The sequence below is a fragment of the Sminthopsis crassicaudata genome, chromosome 3 (genome assembly GCF_048593235.1).
Source record: "Sminthopsis crassicaudata isolate SCR6 chromosome 3, ASM4859323v1, whole genome shotgun sequence".
In the NCBI taxonomy this organism is placed as follows: Eukaryota; Metazoa; Chordata; class Mammalia; order Dasyuromorphia; family Dasyuridae; genus Sminthopsis; species Sminthopsis crassicaudata.
The window spans coordinates 249442771-249462932 of NC_133619.1; the positions used below are offsets into that span (position 1 = coordinate 249442771).

Consider the following 20162-nt stretch of genomic DNA (forward strand, 5'->3'; position numbering starts at 1 on the left):
CATCAACCTTCTTCCCCCTGGCTCCCACAGCTCCCTAGCCTCACCTGAGTAGAGTGCGCATGCGTGCCTTGACATTTTTCCGCTCATTTCTCCCCGGTCCCTATCCGTTTTGGAACACCTGCTCCATTTGCCGAGGCGAGGGCAAGCTGTGGCAACTTTAACCTGGTTTTTTATCTCTTCCGCGACCAGGCGCCGATATCATTCCCAAATCTACGGAATTCAAGTCTAGAGAGTAGGTTCTTTCGATTATTCTCGCTGGTGGGCATCTGAGCGTGGAGTGCACTTTCCGGCCGGAGCCTGGGCGCTGCGGATCGCCGCTAAGCCTCCTGAAGTCTCCGGCTGTGGCCTCTGCGGGATGCGGGAGGTCTAAGTGAGCGCCTGGCATCGGGGCTTCTGAAGCAGCCGCCCTTATCTCCTGTCCCGCTTCTCCGCCGCCGGACTCATTCCCCTCCGGGACATTGGCCTTGGCCATTTCAGATACGCCAGGGCGGGAGGCTGGCAGAGCCAAAGCTTCGGTTTCTTAATATTTCTCTACAAGCTTCTGGGGAGTAGAACGGAGGGTGCTGTAGAACACTTCATAACCCCTTTTCCTTTGTTTCCTGAGGCCCTGTGGAAAGTGAGCGGAAAATGCCGAGCCTTTTCGTTAAAGCTACATTTTTTTAAGGGGGGAAAGGGAAGAATGTTCTGATCTCCTGCTATATGATGTCCAAGAAAAATAACTCTGCTTTTTTTTTTTTGCATGTTTTAATATCTAGTAAATAAGCCTTCGTTTATTCATGACCATGACAGAAGTAGCTTAGGCACTATGGAAAAGAATTCGTATAAATTATCTTAAAAGTGAGAAATTAAGTTGAGAGAAGACAAACTTTTCATTAAAAAATACTCTGGGGAAATAAGTTAATTTCTATCTACCCTCTTATAAGAAACAGAAACAATATTTGAACCATAGTGGCTCCTTTCCTTTTTTTTTTCTTTCTTTTTTTCTTACAGCTAGGATGATGTCTAACTTTTCCCCGAGTATATATCAGTGTTGCTGAAAGAGCTCAAATCTCCATTTTAAAAAGCCAGGTCACATCTCGAAGAGATTGATAATTCATGATTTAGAAAGGTGAGTAATAATTTTTATGGCATTATATTTTACACCCATAGATATGAGTATCTCTTCTATAGGATGTTTCTTCAAAAAATTATTGTAATACAAATGCTTCCTATATCCCCAACTTCATAATTCTGTTTTTTAGGCTTCTTTATGTTTTTATGTGTACGTATATGCGATATATTAAAAGTTTTTGCAATAGTTCGATTTTCTTTTTAACTTTTTTTTTTTTTTTTGTAACCCCGATCATTATGGAAGTATTCCTTATTTTCTGGACTGGGGCTCACCTTTGAGATAAATTTTGATTATTTTGGAAAAACCCACAATCCAACAGATCACAGTTCTTCCCTCCTTACTGATACTTTTTGTTTTCATACTTTGTCATTTCCACTTAACTTTGTATCCTTCCTTGTAGTAAAGAAAAACATTTCAAAAAAACAAATAAACCCAACCAACACAGCCACCTGAATATTCCATACAGCATATACCATATTCCACAACCCTGGACTTCACCTTTCTCCTGAGAGGGGCAGTGTATTTTATTATCAATCTGGAATATTTTAATATTGTTGTTATATCATCATAATTATTGGGTATATTTTCTTAGTGCTGCTGTAGTTGATTTGTATCATTCATATTTTTTTTCATATTTCTCTACGTCCCTCATAGTTCTTGTTTCCATAGTATAATACATTTACTTTCATATACCACAGTGTGTTCAGCCAACCCCCAACTGATGGCATGTATTTTATTTTCAATTTGCTACCCAAAACAGTGCTTCAATGGATGTTTTCTTATAATATATGTGTTTTGGTCATTGTCCTCTATGTGCTCAGTAGTGGTACTGCAGCATTAAAGTATGTAAATCTAGTCAAGCATTTATTAAGCAGATACATTACCTACTATCATTGTGTAAGGACTCTGGATATAGAGAAAGGTAAAAACTGTCTCTGCCCTCAAACAGGATCTAACATGGGAGATAATATGTAATCAGTATGCAATACAACATACATAGGATAATTATAGATAATTCTATAAGAAAGACTCACCTTCCGGAATTCAGATCTGACCCCAGTCAGTAGCTGTGGGACTCTAGGCAAATGACTTAACCCTGTTTACCTCAGTTTTTCTGTAAAATGATTTGGAGAAGGAAATGGCAAACCACTCTAGTATCTCTGCCAAGAAAACCCTAAATGGGATCAGAAAGAATTGAAAATCACCAAAAACAGCAATTTAAGAAGTTTAGTATGAGTTTTATTCCTCCTATTATTGAAATTTCAGGTAAATTTTTTTTTGTTTTATTTTAAATAAAGACTCTTTGAAGCTGGCAGTTTTCAAAAGCTGAAGGAAAGAACTGTGTAAGTTTCCTGTCAGTTAATAAACATTTCTTAAAACAACTACTGTGTGCCAGGGATTGTGCTAAACACTAAGGATACAAAGAAAGAAAAAAGTCTTTCCCTTTGAGGATTTCACAATCTAAGGGAAGAAGTTAACACGTAAAAGAAATCTGGAAAATTAAGTGATTAGGATGAGTTAAAGAAGAGTGCAACCAAGTAAATACTGAAGAGGTTGATAGCCTGGACACATATATGGAAGTTCTAGGGTGAGCTTGCTTCTCTCAGCCCTCTCCAGTAAGAGGGAAAGAAGAGTCCCAGAGGCTAGAATTATTGAGGAGGGTGATACTGTTCTTAGGAGCATGTTGAAGTCCAGAAGAAGGTAGTGTGGTAGGAAGTGAAGAGATGGCTGGGCTGGTTGGAGGTTCTTAGAGAAGTTCTTTGCCCTCCACTTTCTTCAATCAGAAGGAAGGAGAGAGTGAGAGGTTCTGTTTTCTAATAAAAATAGAACTCTTCTCCAATCACTTCAGATTCATAACTGGCAACTTAACTGAATTATTTTAAAAAGAAAAAAACAAAAACAAAAAACCCAGGGAACATTGAAAACTCAATTCAAGAAATAAGACTAGAAACACCAAGATTTTTACAAAAATTAACTATGGAACTAGAATTCTGTTAAATTTTTTAACTTTAAAAAAAAAATCATTGGTAGCTGTCATCTCAGGTAACAGCAACAATGAACTTAATTAAAAGAGAAATGAAACTTTTTTTACTGAAAATTGCCATAGATGCTGAAATAATTTCAATACTGTGTGTATGTACTTGCATATGTGTGTGTGTGTGTGTGTGTGTGTGTGTGTGTGTGTGTGTGTGTGTGTGTGTGTGAGAAAGAGAGAGTGTTCTAAATAATAGAAAAGTTAAGTGAATTATGGGAAGAAATAGTGGAAGTATAATGGAAGATTTAAATGTACTTCTTTCAGAACCAAAGTAACCCAAAAATAAAAAGTTAAGGATTTGAATAGAGTTTTTTAAAAGTTAAATATGACAAATCTTATATGTTCTCATGTATGTGTGGCAACTTTATAAAAATTAACCACATATTAGTGCATAAAATTCTCACAGACAAATACAGAAAAAAAATATTAAACACATCCTTGACTGACCATAGTTCCATTAAAATTATAGACTAAATAATTTCATCTTAAAAAAATATTTAAAGAATAAATAATTTCATTAAAGACAAAACAATGGGATAAATTAGCAAAAATTTTAGGATGTGATTAAAATACTCTAGGGAGAAATGTAGCACTTAACAGTTTCATCAAGAAAAGAAGGGAAGAGAAAATCAAAGAATTGGGCATAATGGGATTATTTAGCCTATAAAAACAATTTAAAAACCCTAACATCATTAAACATCAAAAAAGGAACCTTGAAGATCAGGAAAAAAATCAGCTAATAATTCTGAATATATAATAAATGGATGAATCATTAACTAATTTGATTTTTAAAGAGCAAAAACTATAAAAAATGAAAAAAGAATTCATAACAAATAGAGAAATAAAAGATATTCTTAAGAATTTTTGCTCAGCTATATGACAATAAAACCTCTAACTTAAATGATATGGATGAATTTTTACAAAAAATATAAAATACCCAGACTGGCAAAAAGAGAAATAGGCAATTTAAACAGTCCTAAGACAAAAATATATATACAACTTTAAAATACTTTTTACCTAAAACATTCTTTATAGCCCTAAATAATTGGGAAAATATTATTATGGGTATATTATGCCAATAAAATAAAAATGAAAATAATATTTCATGTTTCATCTATGACAGTTTGCCAAAATATTACTTTATAGGACTAGAAGTAGTAATAGAAAAAAGTAATCTGTGAAGTGGATATCTTCAAAATAGAGAAGATCTAATTCAGTTCCAGTTGATCAATGATGGACAGACTCAGCTATCCCAGAGAAGGAACACTGGGAATTGAGTGTAAATTGTTTGCACTATTGTCTTTCTTCCCAGGTTACTTTTACCTTCTGAATCCAATTCTTACTGTGCAACAAGAAATTCGGTTTTGCACACATATATTGTATCTAGGATATACTATAACATATTTACATGTATGGGATTGACTGTCATCTAGGGGAGGGAGTAAAGAGAAGGAGGGGAAAATTTGGAACAGAAGTGAGTACAAGGGATAATGTAAAAAAATTACCCATGCATATGTACTGTCAAAAAATCATAATTATAAAATTAATTTTAAAAATAGAATAATAAAAATGTATTAAAAAAAAGAAAAAAGTAATCTGAAGAAACAAAAGATTAAGACTAAGAAGAGAAATAATTTAAAAAGTAGGAAGGATGGGAGTCTAATACCAGATTTAAAATTATACTAAAGAAGCAATAATTATCTAAACAATTTGATACTGGTAAAAAAAAATAAATGGATCACTCAATACAACAAATTAGGTACTCAATAGACAGGAGCCAACAAGTATTTGATGAATTAAAATATCATAAATATTCTATTAGAATAAGAACTATTTGAAAAGAAAAAATGCTGAGAAAACCAGAAAACATTCTAGCAGAATTTAAGTTTAGAACAATGCTTCATAGTAAGATGAGTTCTGAATGTATACATAACATAATTAATAGATCATACAGGCAGCTAAATGGTGCAGTAGATAGAAGACTGGCCCTGAAATCAAAAGGATCTGAGTTCAAATGGGGCCTCAGACACTTAACTCTTATTAGTTGTGTGACCTTGAGCAAATCACTTGCCCCCAATTGCCTTGCAAAAAAATTTATTTAAGTAAGGGAAAATGTAAAGTCTTTGGGGGAAGTGAATAAAAGATCATACCATAAATTAAAGAATCAATCTTTCAAATCTAAATAGAAGAGTTCATGACCTAAGGAAATGTGATACAAAGAGAAAATGGATAGTTTTGGTTATAAAACTGTTTTAAGTTTTGGCACAAATTCAGTGTAACCCATATTAGAAGGAGGTAAAAATGATTGGAACAAATATTGTGGCAAAAAACAAAGGAAAAAAAAATCTAATTTCAAAATATATAAGGAATTGATTCAAATTTATGAAAATAAATTATTTCTTATTTAATAAATGATCTAAGAATAAATTTAAACTGTAACATTGTGAGAAAAAAATGCTCAAATCACTAGTAAGTAGAGAAATATAAATAGAGACAGTTCCAAGTTCTTCATACCTATTAGATTGGCAAACTCAACCAAAAAATTACTTGTTGAAGGAAGCATAGAAAAATAGGCTAATTGATTACTGTGTGAAGTTGTGAATTGATCCAGTCATTCTGGCAAGCACTTTGGAATTTGCTCCAACAGTTACTAAACTATGCTTGTATCCTTTGACCCAGTGGGAACATTTTGGCTTCCAAGTATCACTTAAAATCATCTATGCGAAGCTTTTCCTAACCTTTTTTCTTTCTTTTTTTTTTAATTGATTACATTTTACAAAAATTTTATGCATAGGTAATTTTCCAGCATTGACAATTGGAAAACCTTTTATTTCAACTTTTCCCCTCCTTCCCCCAACCCCTTCCCCCAGACCAATACCTTTTTTCTATTACCTTCCCCCTTTTGATTATTTCCTATTTGTTATACAAATAGCTTTTTTGTGCATAATTATTTTTTGCCTCTATTAGTTTGTTGTCCATTAGACAGCAGAATCTGTCTTTTACCTCTTTCTTTTTTTTTTTTTTTTTTTTTTTTTGAGGCTGGGGTGACTTGCCCAGAGTCACACAGCTAGGATATGTTAAATGTCTGAGATCAAATTTGAACTCCGGTCCTCCTGAATTCAAGGCTAGTGCTCTATCCACTGTGCCACCTAGCTGCTTCCTCTAGCTGCCTCCTCTTTTACCTGTTTTTGTATCCTCAGTGCTTAGTGCCTGGTATATGGTAGATTATTTATTGACTGATTAATAGTGATACTAATACTATGCTTATATTTCAGTAAGAAGCTTATCTTTCAAAGAGATCAAAGAAAGAGAAAAAGGATTCCCTTTTAGCAAGGTTTTTTGTAGTTACAAACTATTATAAACTAAGGAAATGCACATCAGCTGGGAAGTAGTTGAACAAATTATTGTATATAAATGTCATGGAATACTATTTTGCTAGAAAATGGTTTCAAAGAAACTGAAAAGAATAAAAAGTCTGAGTATTCTGATTAATAATTAGTCTAGCTGATAATAAATTGATAGTCAGTGCTTTCTCAAGGTAGCTAGATACCTAATGCAGAGACTGAATGCCTTAAATATTTTTAGAAAAAAAAGAATGCCCCTGACAGGAAAAATCAAGGCTGATTGGTGAACATTTAATGAAGGGGTAGACATATTAATGAGAAGGTAGGCTAACAGTTTTCTTCTCCTTCTGGGAACATGGCTTGATCATGAGACTCGACCCCCTCCAACATTGTGAACAGAGGAATTCATTTCTACCTAGTCCACTCTGCTTTCTTCTTCAGGAATTGAGTTGCCATAACCTCCAATGGAGGGGTCCCAGGATTTGGGCATAATGCTTTTGGGGCTGAGATTAGATTCTATTTAGACTCTTAATAGAAGGAAGGTCTCCTAATTGGGCGGGGTCCTGCCTAAAATGTAAAAGCACATTCTTGGAGGATTTTGGATCATCTCATCTTATCAGCAATGTTCTTCAGATATGATTCTTACAGGGACTGATCACTGAATGAGACAATGAAGAGAAAAAGCCTTAATCATAATTTAATAACTGGTTATTAATGTAATAGAAAAATAATCACTCTTTCAAAACACAGAAAGACTTGTATGAACTGTTTTACAGTGAAGTGAACAGAACTACAAGAACAATATGTACTTTAATAATGTAAAAATGAAAAATTTTAAAAGACTTAAAACTTTAATCAATACAATAACCATCCATAATTCCAGAGGAACATTGAGGAAGAATGCTGTCTATCTTCTAACAAAGAAATAATGAACTAAAGATATAGTATGACACACATGTATATATATTTTAAGTTATTGTTTATTTTTAGCATTTTTTTAAAATTTATTTAATTTTTCAGGAATATGGGGATAAGATAAGAGGAAGGAAGAAAAAAAAAGTTTGATAATTGAGAGGAGAAAAGATCTAATAAAAGAAGCCAAACAATTTTTATTTCTGTTGTACAACCAGTTAGATGGTGGTAGGAAATGGTATTGCCAGACAGGTACAAAAACAGAGAAAAAAAATGGCTGAAAAATAATGTTATACTTGTCTTACACTCAGAATATTGCCTCTAAAAATTTTAAGTTCTTGCTGTGCTAAAACAATTATAAACATAAAGTATTTAGCCTCTTGGTATTTGACTTTTATGATAAAGATTAAGTGGCTCTATATGATCTGAATACTAGAAAAATGACTACATTTATATTACTTTACAGTTTACAAAGAATGTTGTCTATGTGAAAAGTAAATCTTCACCTTGTAGGCAAAGGTCATCATTTCACTGACAAAAAGGCTTTTTTCTTTTACTCCTAGAAGTTACATAGGAGTAGCTTCAGTTTTGAAGCAGATGATTTCATATTTTATGTCAAATATTCTGGTTCAACAAATATTTGTTAACCACTTACGACTTATCTGGCATTACTCTGGACATTTTTAGAGACAAAACAAAACTGGTTTGTGTCCTTGAGAAGCTTAATGCCCTTTTAATGAAATAAACTATGCTCATGAAGCAAAAAAAAACAATATAGGAATAAATGTCCCCCAATCAGTCAACAAAAATTCATTAATTTCTGGTTATGTGCCAGGTATTATACTAATTATGGGGGAAAAAAAAAAAGTAAAAACAGCCCTTGTGTCCACAAGAAGCTCACATTCTTATGAAGGAGAGAGCATGTATACAAATAATTGTAGGTTAATAAAAGGCAATTTTAGAGGAGGAAGGCACTCGCAGGTAATGGCACTAGGAAAGATCTCTGCAGAAGATGACATTTGAACTGAAATGTGAAGGAAGAACAGGGATTCTAAGAGAAGTGAAGGTAATAAAATCCAGGAATAGGGGATAGCCAGATCAAAAGCAGGAAAATAAACAATTCACTGCTCTGTGTGAAAAGTAAGTAAACCAGTAAAGCTGAATTGTAGAGAGTAGCAATATGCAAAAATCTAGAAAGAAAATTATAAAGAGTTTTAAATCCTAGAGTCAGTTGATAAGCATTTATGAAGTGCCTGCTATGACCATGAACTATCCTAAATACTGGGGATTAAAAGGAAGTCAAAAGCTAGTGTACCATCAATGAGTTCACAGCTGAGACAAGAAGTTATATACAGTATAGATAGGAAGTAATAAACAGAAGGCACTCTAATAAATTGGGAAAGGCTTACAATAGAAGATAGGATTTTAACTGAGACTTGATGGAAGCCAGGCAAGGAAATGTAGACGTTAGAAACAAGGGAGGAGAGCATTCTGGCCATGGAATAGCCAGGTGGAGTTGAGTATCTTGTTCAATGACAATGTCATTGGATTAAAGAGTACGTGGAGGATGGTATATGTAAGAAAACTGGAAAGGTGAGAAGAGAAGTGAATCTTAGCAGAGGATTTACATTTGACACTGGGAGTGATAAAGAACCACTGGAGTTTATCAAGTAGGGAGGGGACATGGTCAGATCTGTGTGTTAGTAAAATCACTGTGCTGAATGAAAGATGGACTGGACTAAGGAGAGACTTGTGGCCTGCACATCACCCATGCAGACTACTAGGATAGTCTAGGCTTGGTGAGATTGGGGACTTGCACCAGGGCAGTGTCAGATGAGAAAGAAGGCAAAAGAGGCATGTCGCAAAGCTGAAATTGCTAGTCCTTGACAACAAATTGGGCATTAGGGGGGATAGAAAGGAGAGAGAATTAGGAGTATCGGATGATTGCAAGTTGTGATCCAGGGAATTGGAAGGATAATAGAGTCTTTGACAGTAATAGGGAGAGGTGGAACCAAGAAGACAAAGTACAGAGAGCATTTCTGCTAAGCTGTCTCAACCCCTAAGTGAAAAGTGTGTTAAATTCTGAATGGGATAACAAAAAGCAAGTTACAATAAAACTTTTTTTCAGCCAAGACAATTTAGGGAAACAGAAGTCTGTGGATACTGGAGTGGAAGCTGGATAGGAGTATAGCATGGCAGAAGCATCACTGACTATAGGCCTTGGAGGAAATGGCAGCAGTGGCAGCATAGGGAGCCCTTGGTGTTAAGGACAGTAAGAGAATAAAATGTGGTCAGAAAAGGGTTACAAGCGACCCATGTACTAATACTGGGCACAGGATTAGAGACCATTTGGCAACTATCACCCATTACCCAGTTTGGGATTGCAGATCCAGGGATGAGAGGAGCCATTCCGCTCTGTGATGTAGAAAAGGGCAGAGACCCTATTGAGGTAAAGACTGGAGTGAAGACCATGAAGATAGTAACCAGACCTCTTCCCAGTTCATACTCCTTGGAAGCACCAAAAACCTACAGGACCCCCAAAAACATAGTACCTCAGGACAACTTGAAACATTTAAAAGCATAAGTTGGGTCAGAAGATCTCAAGAAGCACATCTGGTCAGAGGTTGAAATGTATGTAAACACCTCCAAGCTAGTTCTGCTGAAACAGCAAATGGCTAGCCCTAGCTAGGGCTAGTTGGGTTGGAGGTAGTCTCGGGGTCCAGCTTCAGGAATTTTCACCTCCTGATCAGTATTGGGGGGCAGAGTCTAGTGTCTGAGTGGGGAAAGACTGAGGGAACCTCTGCTAATAAGGGACATCAGGCTATCCTGATAGACAGTAGCTATCCTACTGAGACACTGCCTCAGGCAAGAAGGACATGTCCAGTGAGTGTAGAAACTGGGGCAAGGATCCTTGGCTTCCAGCTCCAGACTGGAGGGAAAAAGTGAAGGAAGACCTGAGGCTAGAGACACTGAACCCTATGCCCTAAGACTAGAGATGATCACTACACTAACAATCTGCTATTTAAAAAAAAAAAAAAAAAAAAAAAAAAAAAAAAAACAGGCAAAGAAAAACCCAATCATAATTAGTTACTATGAGAATGGGGAAGACAAGGGTTCATCTTCCAAAAAGGACACTGAAACAAACAAACAAAAAAGCCTCATATCCCAAAGGCATTACATGGTCACTTGCCTAAAAAAGACTTTAAAGAACTTTAAAAAGACTTTTTAAAAAATGAGATTTGAGAAAAACTTTTTTTAAATTCAAGAAAAAGATTATGAAAAAGTCAACCAATTAGAAAAAGATCTAGAATCTTTAAGAAAATGGCTCCTTGAAAACTAGAATTGGGCAAGGGAAAGTCAGCAAAATTATGAGAAAATAAAGCAAAATATAAAGAATAAAAAAGGAAATGTAACATTTCATAAAAATAGCATATCTGGAGAACAGATCAAGAGGAGAAAACATAATTGGACTATGTGAAAACTATTATCAAAGAATTTTGATACAATAATACAGGAAATAATCAAAATTGTCCTGAAACTGTAGAACAAGAGGGGGAAATAGAAGTAGAAAAAATCCATGAATCACCACCTGAAAGAGATCCTCTGAGGAAAACCTATAGGAACACTATAGCCAAATTTTGCAATCCCCAGGTAACAAGAAAAAACAATTTAAATATGGTAGAGCCACAATTGGAATCACAGTATTAACAGTAGATACATTAAAAGACTGCAGGTCTTGGAACACTATATCAAAGAGCAAAAGAACAAGGTTACAACTGAAAATTTCATAGCCAGAAAATTTAAACAATCCAGAATGGTGAAAAAAAATATTCAATGAACTGTCAGATATTTAGGATTTTGTTACAAAGAAAACCTGAACTTGATGGAAAATTTGACACATAAGATCCAAGAGAAATAAGAGGTAAATATCAAGGACTAATTTAAGGGACTCAAAAAGTCCATAAAAATGTAAATCACATGCCCAAGATTGTCATTAGTGATTCTATAATTTAAAAGACAAATGGATAGAGCTAAGTATGGTGTAATTCTAAAAAGTAATACCATACAGAAAAAGATAAAAAGAGTAATTACATTATACAAATGAAATATAAGAGCAAGAATTGGCACAGAGGAATTAAATGGGGGGGGCAGAAATAATAGTTCTAGAATCTCCTCACATTAAAAAAGAAACAATACATATCTATATCTATATGTATATATGGAGCAATACATATGTGTGTATATATATATAAATGTGGATATGAATTGCTCCTTTAATCTTATTGATGCCATGATATATATTATTATACATTATAAGATAGATATACATATATATATATAGATATATAGGTACATATAGATATAGGATAAAGTAGGATATACAAGAGTGTGGAGATTAATGGGGAAGGAATGGGGGGAGAAAAGATAAGGGAGGGATCCTGAAGAGGGAGGCAAATAGCAAGGCAAGGCATCAGGTGGAAATAAAACATAGGAGTCAGCAGGGATAGAAAATATGAGATACACACAAATATAATGTTCAAGAGTAGAAGTTATTAGAAAAAAAAAGCATAAGTCATAATCATTGATCTCAGACAAAGTTAAAACAAAAGTAGATTTAATCTAAAAGTGATAAAGGAAAATTACACTATATGTCAGCCATATTAATATTGTTTTAGACTATTTAAAATAATTAGACAGTTGAAAGTGGGAATAATGCTTTGATTGTAGGAAATGATGAGTTGGTAGATTTAGAAAAACATGGAAAGACCTGGACTTAAGAAGTATGGATGTTAAATACCTGAGAGAAACAGAGAACAACTAAAGCATACTAAGGCCTTTCATAGATGTTTATAAATGTGTCTATGTGTAGGATTATAGACATTTATATGTCTATGTACCTGTGTAAATATATATAGCATATATACATATATCTGAGTTTAATTCTAGTCTTTTTGGAAGAGGTAGGGGAAGGAAAGGAGAAAAAAATAATAAAATACAAAGTGCACAACAGAGAATAAAAGAAAACCCACGAGGAAGCAAAGAAAAGATGGATAGTCCTTCATACAATGTTTAGTGTTATTATATAAGCTATTTTTTTGGTTAGATTCTTTTTTGGGGGGTTTATCAGTCATTGACTATTGAATCTTATGAGCCTAACCTATTCTACTGATCAACTACTCTATTTCATAGCCAGTACCAAATGGTTTTGATGACTGATGCTTTATGATATAGTTTTAAGTCTGGTGCAGTTAGACCACCTTTGTTTGAATTTTTTTTTCCATTAATTTCATTGACATTCTTGACCTTTTGTTCTCCACATGACTTTTGTTTTCTTTTTTTCTAGCTCTCTAAAGCAATTTCTTGGCAATATATAAGCTTTCTTGAAATGAAAATTGTTTCATATTTTGAACTCTCATGTTCTATTGTGCACATAGCAATTTTTTTCTTTCTCTGTTTTAAATAAAATACTTTTTAAAAAAATATGAAATATCAACAGAAAGGAAACTGACCTGCAAAATAGATCAAGGAGAGATAACAAGAATTATTGAACTACCTGAAAGCCTTGATCAAAACATCATAATTCAAGAAATTGCACAGATATCATTTAACCAGAGGGCAAAGTAGAAATTAAAAGAATATGCCAGAGTTCAGAGGAATGGAGTGAAGCCAGGAAGCTTCTTGAGTTCTCTCAGTTTTCCTTGAAAATCACATGAAATCAAACCTCTGAACAGATTCTGACAGAATGAAACTACTCTGCAGCCCAAGATAGAGTTGGAAGAATTTCAAGAAAGGTCAGTGTCACTGGGGTGAAAAGGGTATTCAGCCCAGCTGAGATGGTGTTTGGGAAAGCCAGTGAGAGGATCTTAATCACAGCAAATCAGCAACTGAAAACCCTGGATCCTGGGTCAGTAGTGAAGCAGGCCAGTGGGGCAGCCTCCAGTCCCAGTTCATAGGGCAAATTGCCAGTTAGGGAAATTAGTCTGTTTTCTGGAAAACAGGAATAACTATCTTCTGCTATGAGTAAGACACCAAACACAAGGAGTCTTTGTACTAAAAGCCAAAGCTCAGAGCTGCACAGGAAACTCGGGACAGCACCCCGTTTATCCCAGGAGTACCCCCAAAAGAGGATATAGAAAAAAGAACGAAAGAAAATGAGTAAGAAACAAAAGAACCTTAACCATAGAAAGTTACTATTGTGACAAGGAAGACCAAAACACCAACTCAGACAAGTAGAAAATGTTTACAGAGGAAATATCAGAATGATAGGAATTGATCTCAAGTACAAAGATACTTCTTGGAAGAGCTCATAAAAGATTTTAAAAGGCCAATAAGAGAGGTAGAAGAAAAAATGAGGAAAAGAAACTAGAGGTATGCAAGGAAAAGTCATAAGCTTGGAAAAGCAAGGAAAACAATTGAGGAAAACAATTCTTTAAAAACACAATGCAGATGCATATACAGACTTTTCTGAGGTAAAGACCAGAGTGCAGATCAAGAGAGCAGTGACCACATTTTTCCCAGGGTCACACCACCATGGAAACAATATAAATCTCTAGACCCCCTAGAACTAGCTCTGGAAATAGCTACACCCCAAAAGCCTGAAGGATGAGATTAGCAAAACCTAATTTTAACATAAAGTTCAAAGTCAAGAAGTAGACTGGAAAAATGAGCAATTAACAAAAAAAAAAAAGAACTTGACCATTAAAAAGTTACTTCAGTGGCAGAAAAGACCAAGATCTAAACTTAGAAGACAACAATATGAAAATAGAAATCAACAAAACCTTAAAAAAATGCTAATTGGATCCAAACCTGACAAGAATTCCTGGAAGCATTAAAGAGATTAGTAGTAAAGGAAAAATTAGGAAAATAAATGAGAATAATATAAGAAAATTATGAAAAGATAATTAACAATTTGATTTTTTTTTTAAGTATAAAACCTCACTGAAGAAAATAACATCTAAAAAAAAGAATTGGCCTACTGATAAAATTAACTGAAATATAAAGAACTCAAAAAGCAAAATTGGCTAAATGGAAAAAGAGGCACTCAAGTTCACTGAAGAACGGAATTCCTTAAAAATGAGAATTGGGTAAGTGGAAGCTAATGACTACACAAGAAACAATAGAACAAAATTAAAGGAATGAAAAAAAATAGAAGAAAATATAAAGTATCTCATTAGAAAAACAAATGACTTGGAAAATAGATTAAGATGGGATAATGTAAGAATTACTGGACTACCTGAAAGCCATGATCAAAGAAAGAATCATGATTCAAGAAATTATCAAGGAAAGCTTCTCTGATGTCTTAGGTCCAAAGCATTAAAAAAAAAAAAAAAAAAAAAAAAGAAAATGCCAATCAATTCCTGAAAGAGATTCCAAAATGAAAATTCCTGGGAATATTATAGCCAAATTCTAGAATTCCCAAGTCAAAGAGAAAATATCTGAAGCAGCCAGAAAGAAACAATTCAAATATCATGGTGTCACAGTTAGATTACACAAGATTATAAGCTTCTATGATAAAGTGGCAGAGAACTTAGAACATGATATTCTGGAAAGCAAAGGAGCTAGGATTACAACCAAGAATAATATACTCAGTAAAACTAAATATAATCCATTAGAGGAAAAAATGGATATTTAATGAAATAAAGGACTTGTGGGCATTTGTGATGAAAAAAACCCAGAAGTGAATGGAACAATTGACATTTAAACACAAGATTTAAGAGAAGCATAAAAAGAAAAACTGAAAGAGTAATCAGGGACTCAATAAAGTTAAACTCCTTGGGTCCCTATAGAGGAAAAGGATATATCTAACTTCTAAGAACTTTATCATTAAAGCAGTTAAAAGGAATTTACATACAGGGCATGAATGAAAGTCAATTATGTTGGAATGATCCTCACAAAAATGAAGGGATGAGAAAGGAATATACTGGGAAAATGGGGAAAGGGATAAGTAGAATGGGGAGATTTTTTTCACATAAAAGAGGAGTTCAAGGAAGTTTTTTTTATAATGGAGTGGTAAATAGGAGAAGTCGTAGCGGATAGTGCTTGAACCTTACATTAGAATTGATTCAAAGAGGGAAGATATATATCTATATTGATAAATGTGGGTGCGCAACACACATATATAGAAATGTAATTTATCCAAATGGGAGGGGAAGAGGATGAGAAAAGGGACAGAGATGATTAAAAAAGAGGGCAGATTAAGGGAGGCAATGATCAGAAGTAAAAAGACTTTTGAGGAGGGAGTGAATAAAAAGAAACAAGAAAATGGGATGAAGGGAAATAAGCAGTAATCATAACTGAATGTCAATGAGATATGCTCTCTTATAAAACAGAAGCAGATGGCAGAATGTATTAGAAAACAGGAATCATCAAAATATTGTTTACAAAAAGACACACTTGAAACAGAAACACATGCCCAGAGTTAAAGATCTGTAGCAAAATTCAATATGCTTCAATTTAACTGAAAAATGCAGGAGTAGCAATCATTATCTCAAAGAAAAGCAAAAACTTGACCTAATGAAAAGACATAATCAGAAAAGTTACAATCTGCTATAAAGCACTAGAGACAATGATATAACATCAAATTTATTTTTACACTGAAAAAGATCTTGCTTCTCAAATATATACTTAGTATAGAACTGAATCAGATGTATATCTGATATATGAGCCATTCCCCAAATGATAAATGGCCAAAATATATAATCAGGTAGTTTTCGGAAGAAATCTGAGCTATCTATAGTAATATTTCTAAAATGCCCTAAATCACTTTTGATTTGATTTGAGAATTGCAAATTTAAACAACTCAGAAGTACCACTTCATACTTATCAGAAATTGTCAGTGCTGGTGGGGATGAGTGAAAAGTGGGTATACTAATGAACAGTTGTTGGAACGAACTGGTCTAACCAACTTGAAAGTTTACTCAAGGGACTATAACATTCTGCATATCCTATGACCCAAAAATGCTACCACTAGGTCTATATCCCCAAGAGATCAAAGGGAAAAAAAGTCTTTATGTGCAAAAATCTTTATAGCAGCTCTTTTGTCGTTCAAGAAATTGAAAATAGAAACAATACTCATCAAATGGGGAATGGATGAACAAATTGTGACATTTGATTGTGATGGAGCACTATTGTGCTTTAAGAAATAATGAGGAGAATGATTGCAGAAAAACACAGCAGGAACTTATATGAACTGATGCAATATAAAGTGAGAGCTGGGAGATCATTGTGCATAATAGCAAGGTTGTATTGATAAACTGTGAAATACTTAATTACTCTGATCAATACAATGACCTAAGACAGTGCCAAAGAACTCATAATGAAAAAATGCTATCCACTTCCAGAGAGACAACTAATGAACTAAGTGCAAACTGAAGTATAATTTTTCCCACCATTTTTCTTGCTTTTAAAAAAGATAACTAATATGGAAATATGTTTTACATGATTTCACATTTAAAATTGATATATTGCTTCATCTCAGTGAGGGAGGCAGGGAAAAGAGGAAGAAATTTATAACTCAATATTTTAAAAGAAAATCATGTTTAAAATAATAAAATGTTAAAAATTTTAAAATATTAGCTTTTGATATTTTCATTGATATCCTGTCTTTCAAATAGGAGTTTTTAGTGATCAGGTCGAAAAAAATTTTGTGAGCTTTGTTTTTAAACTACATAGATATTTTCTTGGCAATTTTTTTCAGACTGTGAAGATATGGTCCCAGAATGGGATTCTCTCTTAGTAAATCTACTCAAGTATCTGCTATACACAGTGACTCAAAAGTGGAGGATCATTTAATTCGAAGGACTGAGAAAAGCAGGTTAAGACCAGTGACTCGGTTATTTCAAAATACCAGAAAAATAAGGTTAGAAGACCTAATTCAAGGAGAAAACTTTACAACCAATGAAGAGACTGGTAAAAAATCTCATTCAAGAAAATCATTAAGTCCTGTGACATATGTTAAAGAAAGAGATGGACTAGAAATGATTGATGTGGAATGAGGCTATTTCTACATTATTAATAAACAAATCCTTTTGGCTGATTGGTGAGTCAAATTGTTTAATTCCATTTGGTAAAAAAAAAAAAAAAAAAAAAATAGATGACGAAAAGCCTCTTTGAGGAAAAAGTCTTCCATTAGTCATAATAGATACAGTCTTGTATTATGTATGTCTTTGTAAAATATTGAGGTTTTGCCATAATGGTATTTATACATCTAAGACTAATTTTAAATCTGCTATTTTAGCATCTAGTAAACCCTGCAGAGTTTTTCTCATTTTTCTTTTCTTTTTTTCTTTTTCTTGACTCTTTATTTTCATAATCAAATGTTATTTTATAGAATTTAATAATTGTAAGGTTAATTACTGACCTGTTTTATCTTCATTGCCAAAAAATAGTACAGACAGCTTCTAGTAGGCAAATATACTTGATAGATTAAAAATTATAATCTGCTTTTTGCCTTTGTACCATTTCTTATTTGAGCCCATGAACATTGAAATTTTATTTTGTTTCCTTACCATTCTCCAATACCTGAAGGTGATAATTATGAAAGCTTACAAGCTCCCTAAAATAGAGATAGGTAATCTCTACAAATGACTTTTTAAACCTTTGGAGTCCTTTAATTAAATCTTCTTTTGAAGGTGATTTTTCCTTAATTCATTGAACAATTTAAAAAAAAAAAATTTCAAATCAAATAGCTGATAAGTATTAAGATGTTAATTTTTACTTTGTAGATACTGCCATTTTTGTACCATCAATATTTGGTGCTTAGATATAAAAGATACACTTTCAAGTGCAAAACAAAACAAAACAAAAAGCCATTTTATTTTCTGTACTAGTCAGTTGATAATCTTCCCAGAATAGTAGCTTAGACAACAGGGGTATTGACTCAAGTAATATTAGATCAAATCAGGAAGTTTGTTTCAGATGGGAAATGCTTTGTTGATATTTATTTTGCTTATGTTTTTTTATGTATTATAATGTACCAGTGACAAATCACTATTGATCAGAGAAATGCAAATTAAGACAACTCTGAGGTATCATTACACACCTGTCAGATTGGCTAAGATGACAGGAACAAATAACGATGAATGTTGGAGGGGCTGTGGGAAAACTGGGACACTGATGCATTGTTGGTGGAGTTGTGAAAGAATCCAACCATTCTGGAGAGCAATCTGGAATTATGCCCAAAAAGTTATCAAAATGTGCATACCCTTTGACCCAGCCATACTACTACTGGGCTTATACCCCAAGGAACTACTAAAGAAGGGAAAGGGTCCTGTATGTGCCAAAATGTTTGTGGCAGCCCTTTTCATAGTGGCTAGAAGCTGGAAGATGAATGGATGTCCATCAATTGGAGAATGGTTGGGTAAACTATGGTATATGAATGTTATGGAATATTATTGTTCTATAAGAAATGACCAACAGGAGAAATACAGAGAGGCTTGGAGAGACTTACATCAACTGATGCTGAGTGAAACGAGCAGAACCAGAAGATCATTATACACTTCAACAATGATACTGTACGAGGATGTATGCTGATGGAAGTGGATTTCTTCAACATAGAGAAGAGCTAATCCAATTCCAATTGATTAATGATGGACAGAACCAGCTACATCCAGAAAAGGAACACTGGGAAATGAATGTAAACTGTTATTTTTACCTTCTGAATCCAATTCTTCCTGTGCAACAAAAAATTCGGTTCTACACACATATATTGTCTCTAAATTATACTGTAATATATTTAACATATATAAGACTGCTTGCCATCTGGGGGAGGGGGTTGGGGGAGGAAGGGAAAAAATCTGAATAGAAGTAAGTGCAAGGGATAATGTTGTAAAAAATTACCCATGCATGTGTACTGTCAAAAATGTTATAATTATAAAATAAAATAAAAAATTAAAAATAAATAAATAAATAAATAAGGATCTCTTTAGGATACAAACTCAAAAAAAAAAAAAAAAAATGTGCCAGTGACTACTTCAGATACCAAATTAAAGAATCTGCTTCTGGACAATAAAAACAAGCCATTAATGTTTGCTTGTGGAGTAAAAAAAAAAAAAAATAGTGCTCCCAAATCATAAAAAGTTAAACTATAAGGCAAAGGAGTAAATAAAACATCAGCAATATTAGACTGATTATTAAACTTAAGCATGTATTCAAATAATCATTCTAAAAGTAATATAAATTAGTAGTTGGAGACTTTGTGGACTTTCAAAAATAATTCTAACCAGAACTTCAGTGGTAAGTTGAAAATGGCTTAATTTTATCCAGAAATACATTTTTAGCCATTATGGATTCATTGAAATGTAATTTTAAAAGTTATATTTATTTTAGGAAGAGGAGGGATTACCAGAATTGTAGGACTTCTGGAAGGGCTCTTAGGGATGTTCTAAGTCCAACCTCCTCAGGTAACAGATGAAACCAAGGTTCAAAAAGTAGAAATTATGTGTGCAAGCCCATATAGTGAATAGACAGTGACTTAAGTCCAGAAATAAACTGGTGAAAGAAAGTGGGCTGAAGTGTTTCTTTTAATCTTATTGTCATTATTCTGCCAGTGGTGTGTGACTACAAGTTGTAGAATACTATAGTTTCCTAAAAATTAAAAGTATAGCACTCTGAGGCCAATGGAGAGGTATGTGATGGGTATGAGTAGGTAACATCACCTAACAAGATATTTTTTAAAAAGTTAAAAATAAGCAAAGGAACGAAAAACAAGAGAAAGCAAGAGAACTTGTGTAAGCAGTTGAGAAGAAAAACATCACATCAA

At 33.7% G+C, this 20162-nt stretch overlaps 1 protein-coding gene across 1 annotated transcript; it reads left to right on the plus strand.

The window, feature by feature from the left end:
• The first annotated feature begins 996 nt into the window (after window positions 1–996).
• C3H2orf15 (chromosome 3 C2orf15 homolog) lies at window positions 997–17438 on the plus strand. Its single transcript, XM_074300386.1, has 2 exons — window positions 997–1108; window positions 17100–17438. The coding sequence occupies exon 2, from the start codon at window positions 17122–17124 to the stop codon at window positions 17395–17397; it is 276 nt and encodes a 91-aa protein (XP_074156487.1). The 5' UTR covers window positions 997–1108; window positions 17100–17121; the 3' UTR covers window positions 17398–17438.
• Window positions 17439–20162: the final 2724 nt, after the last annotated feature.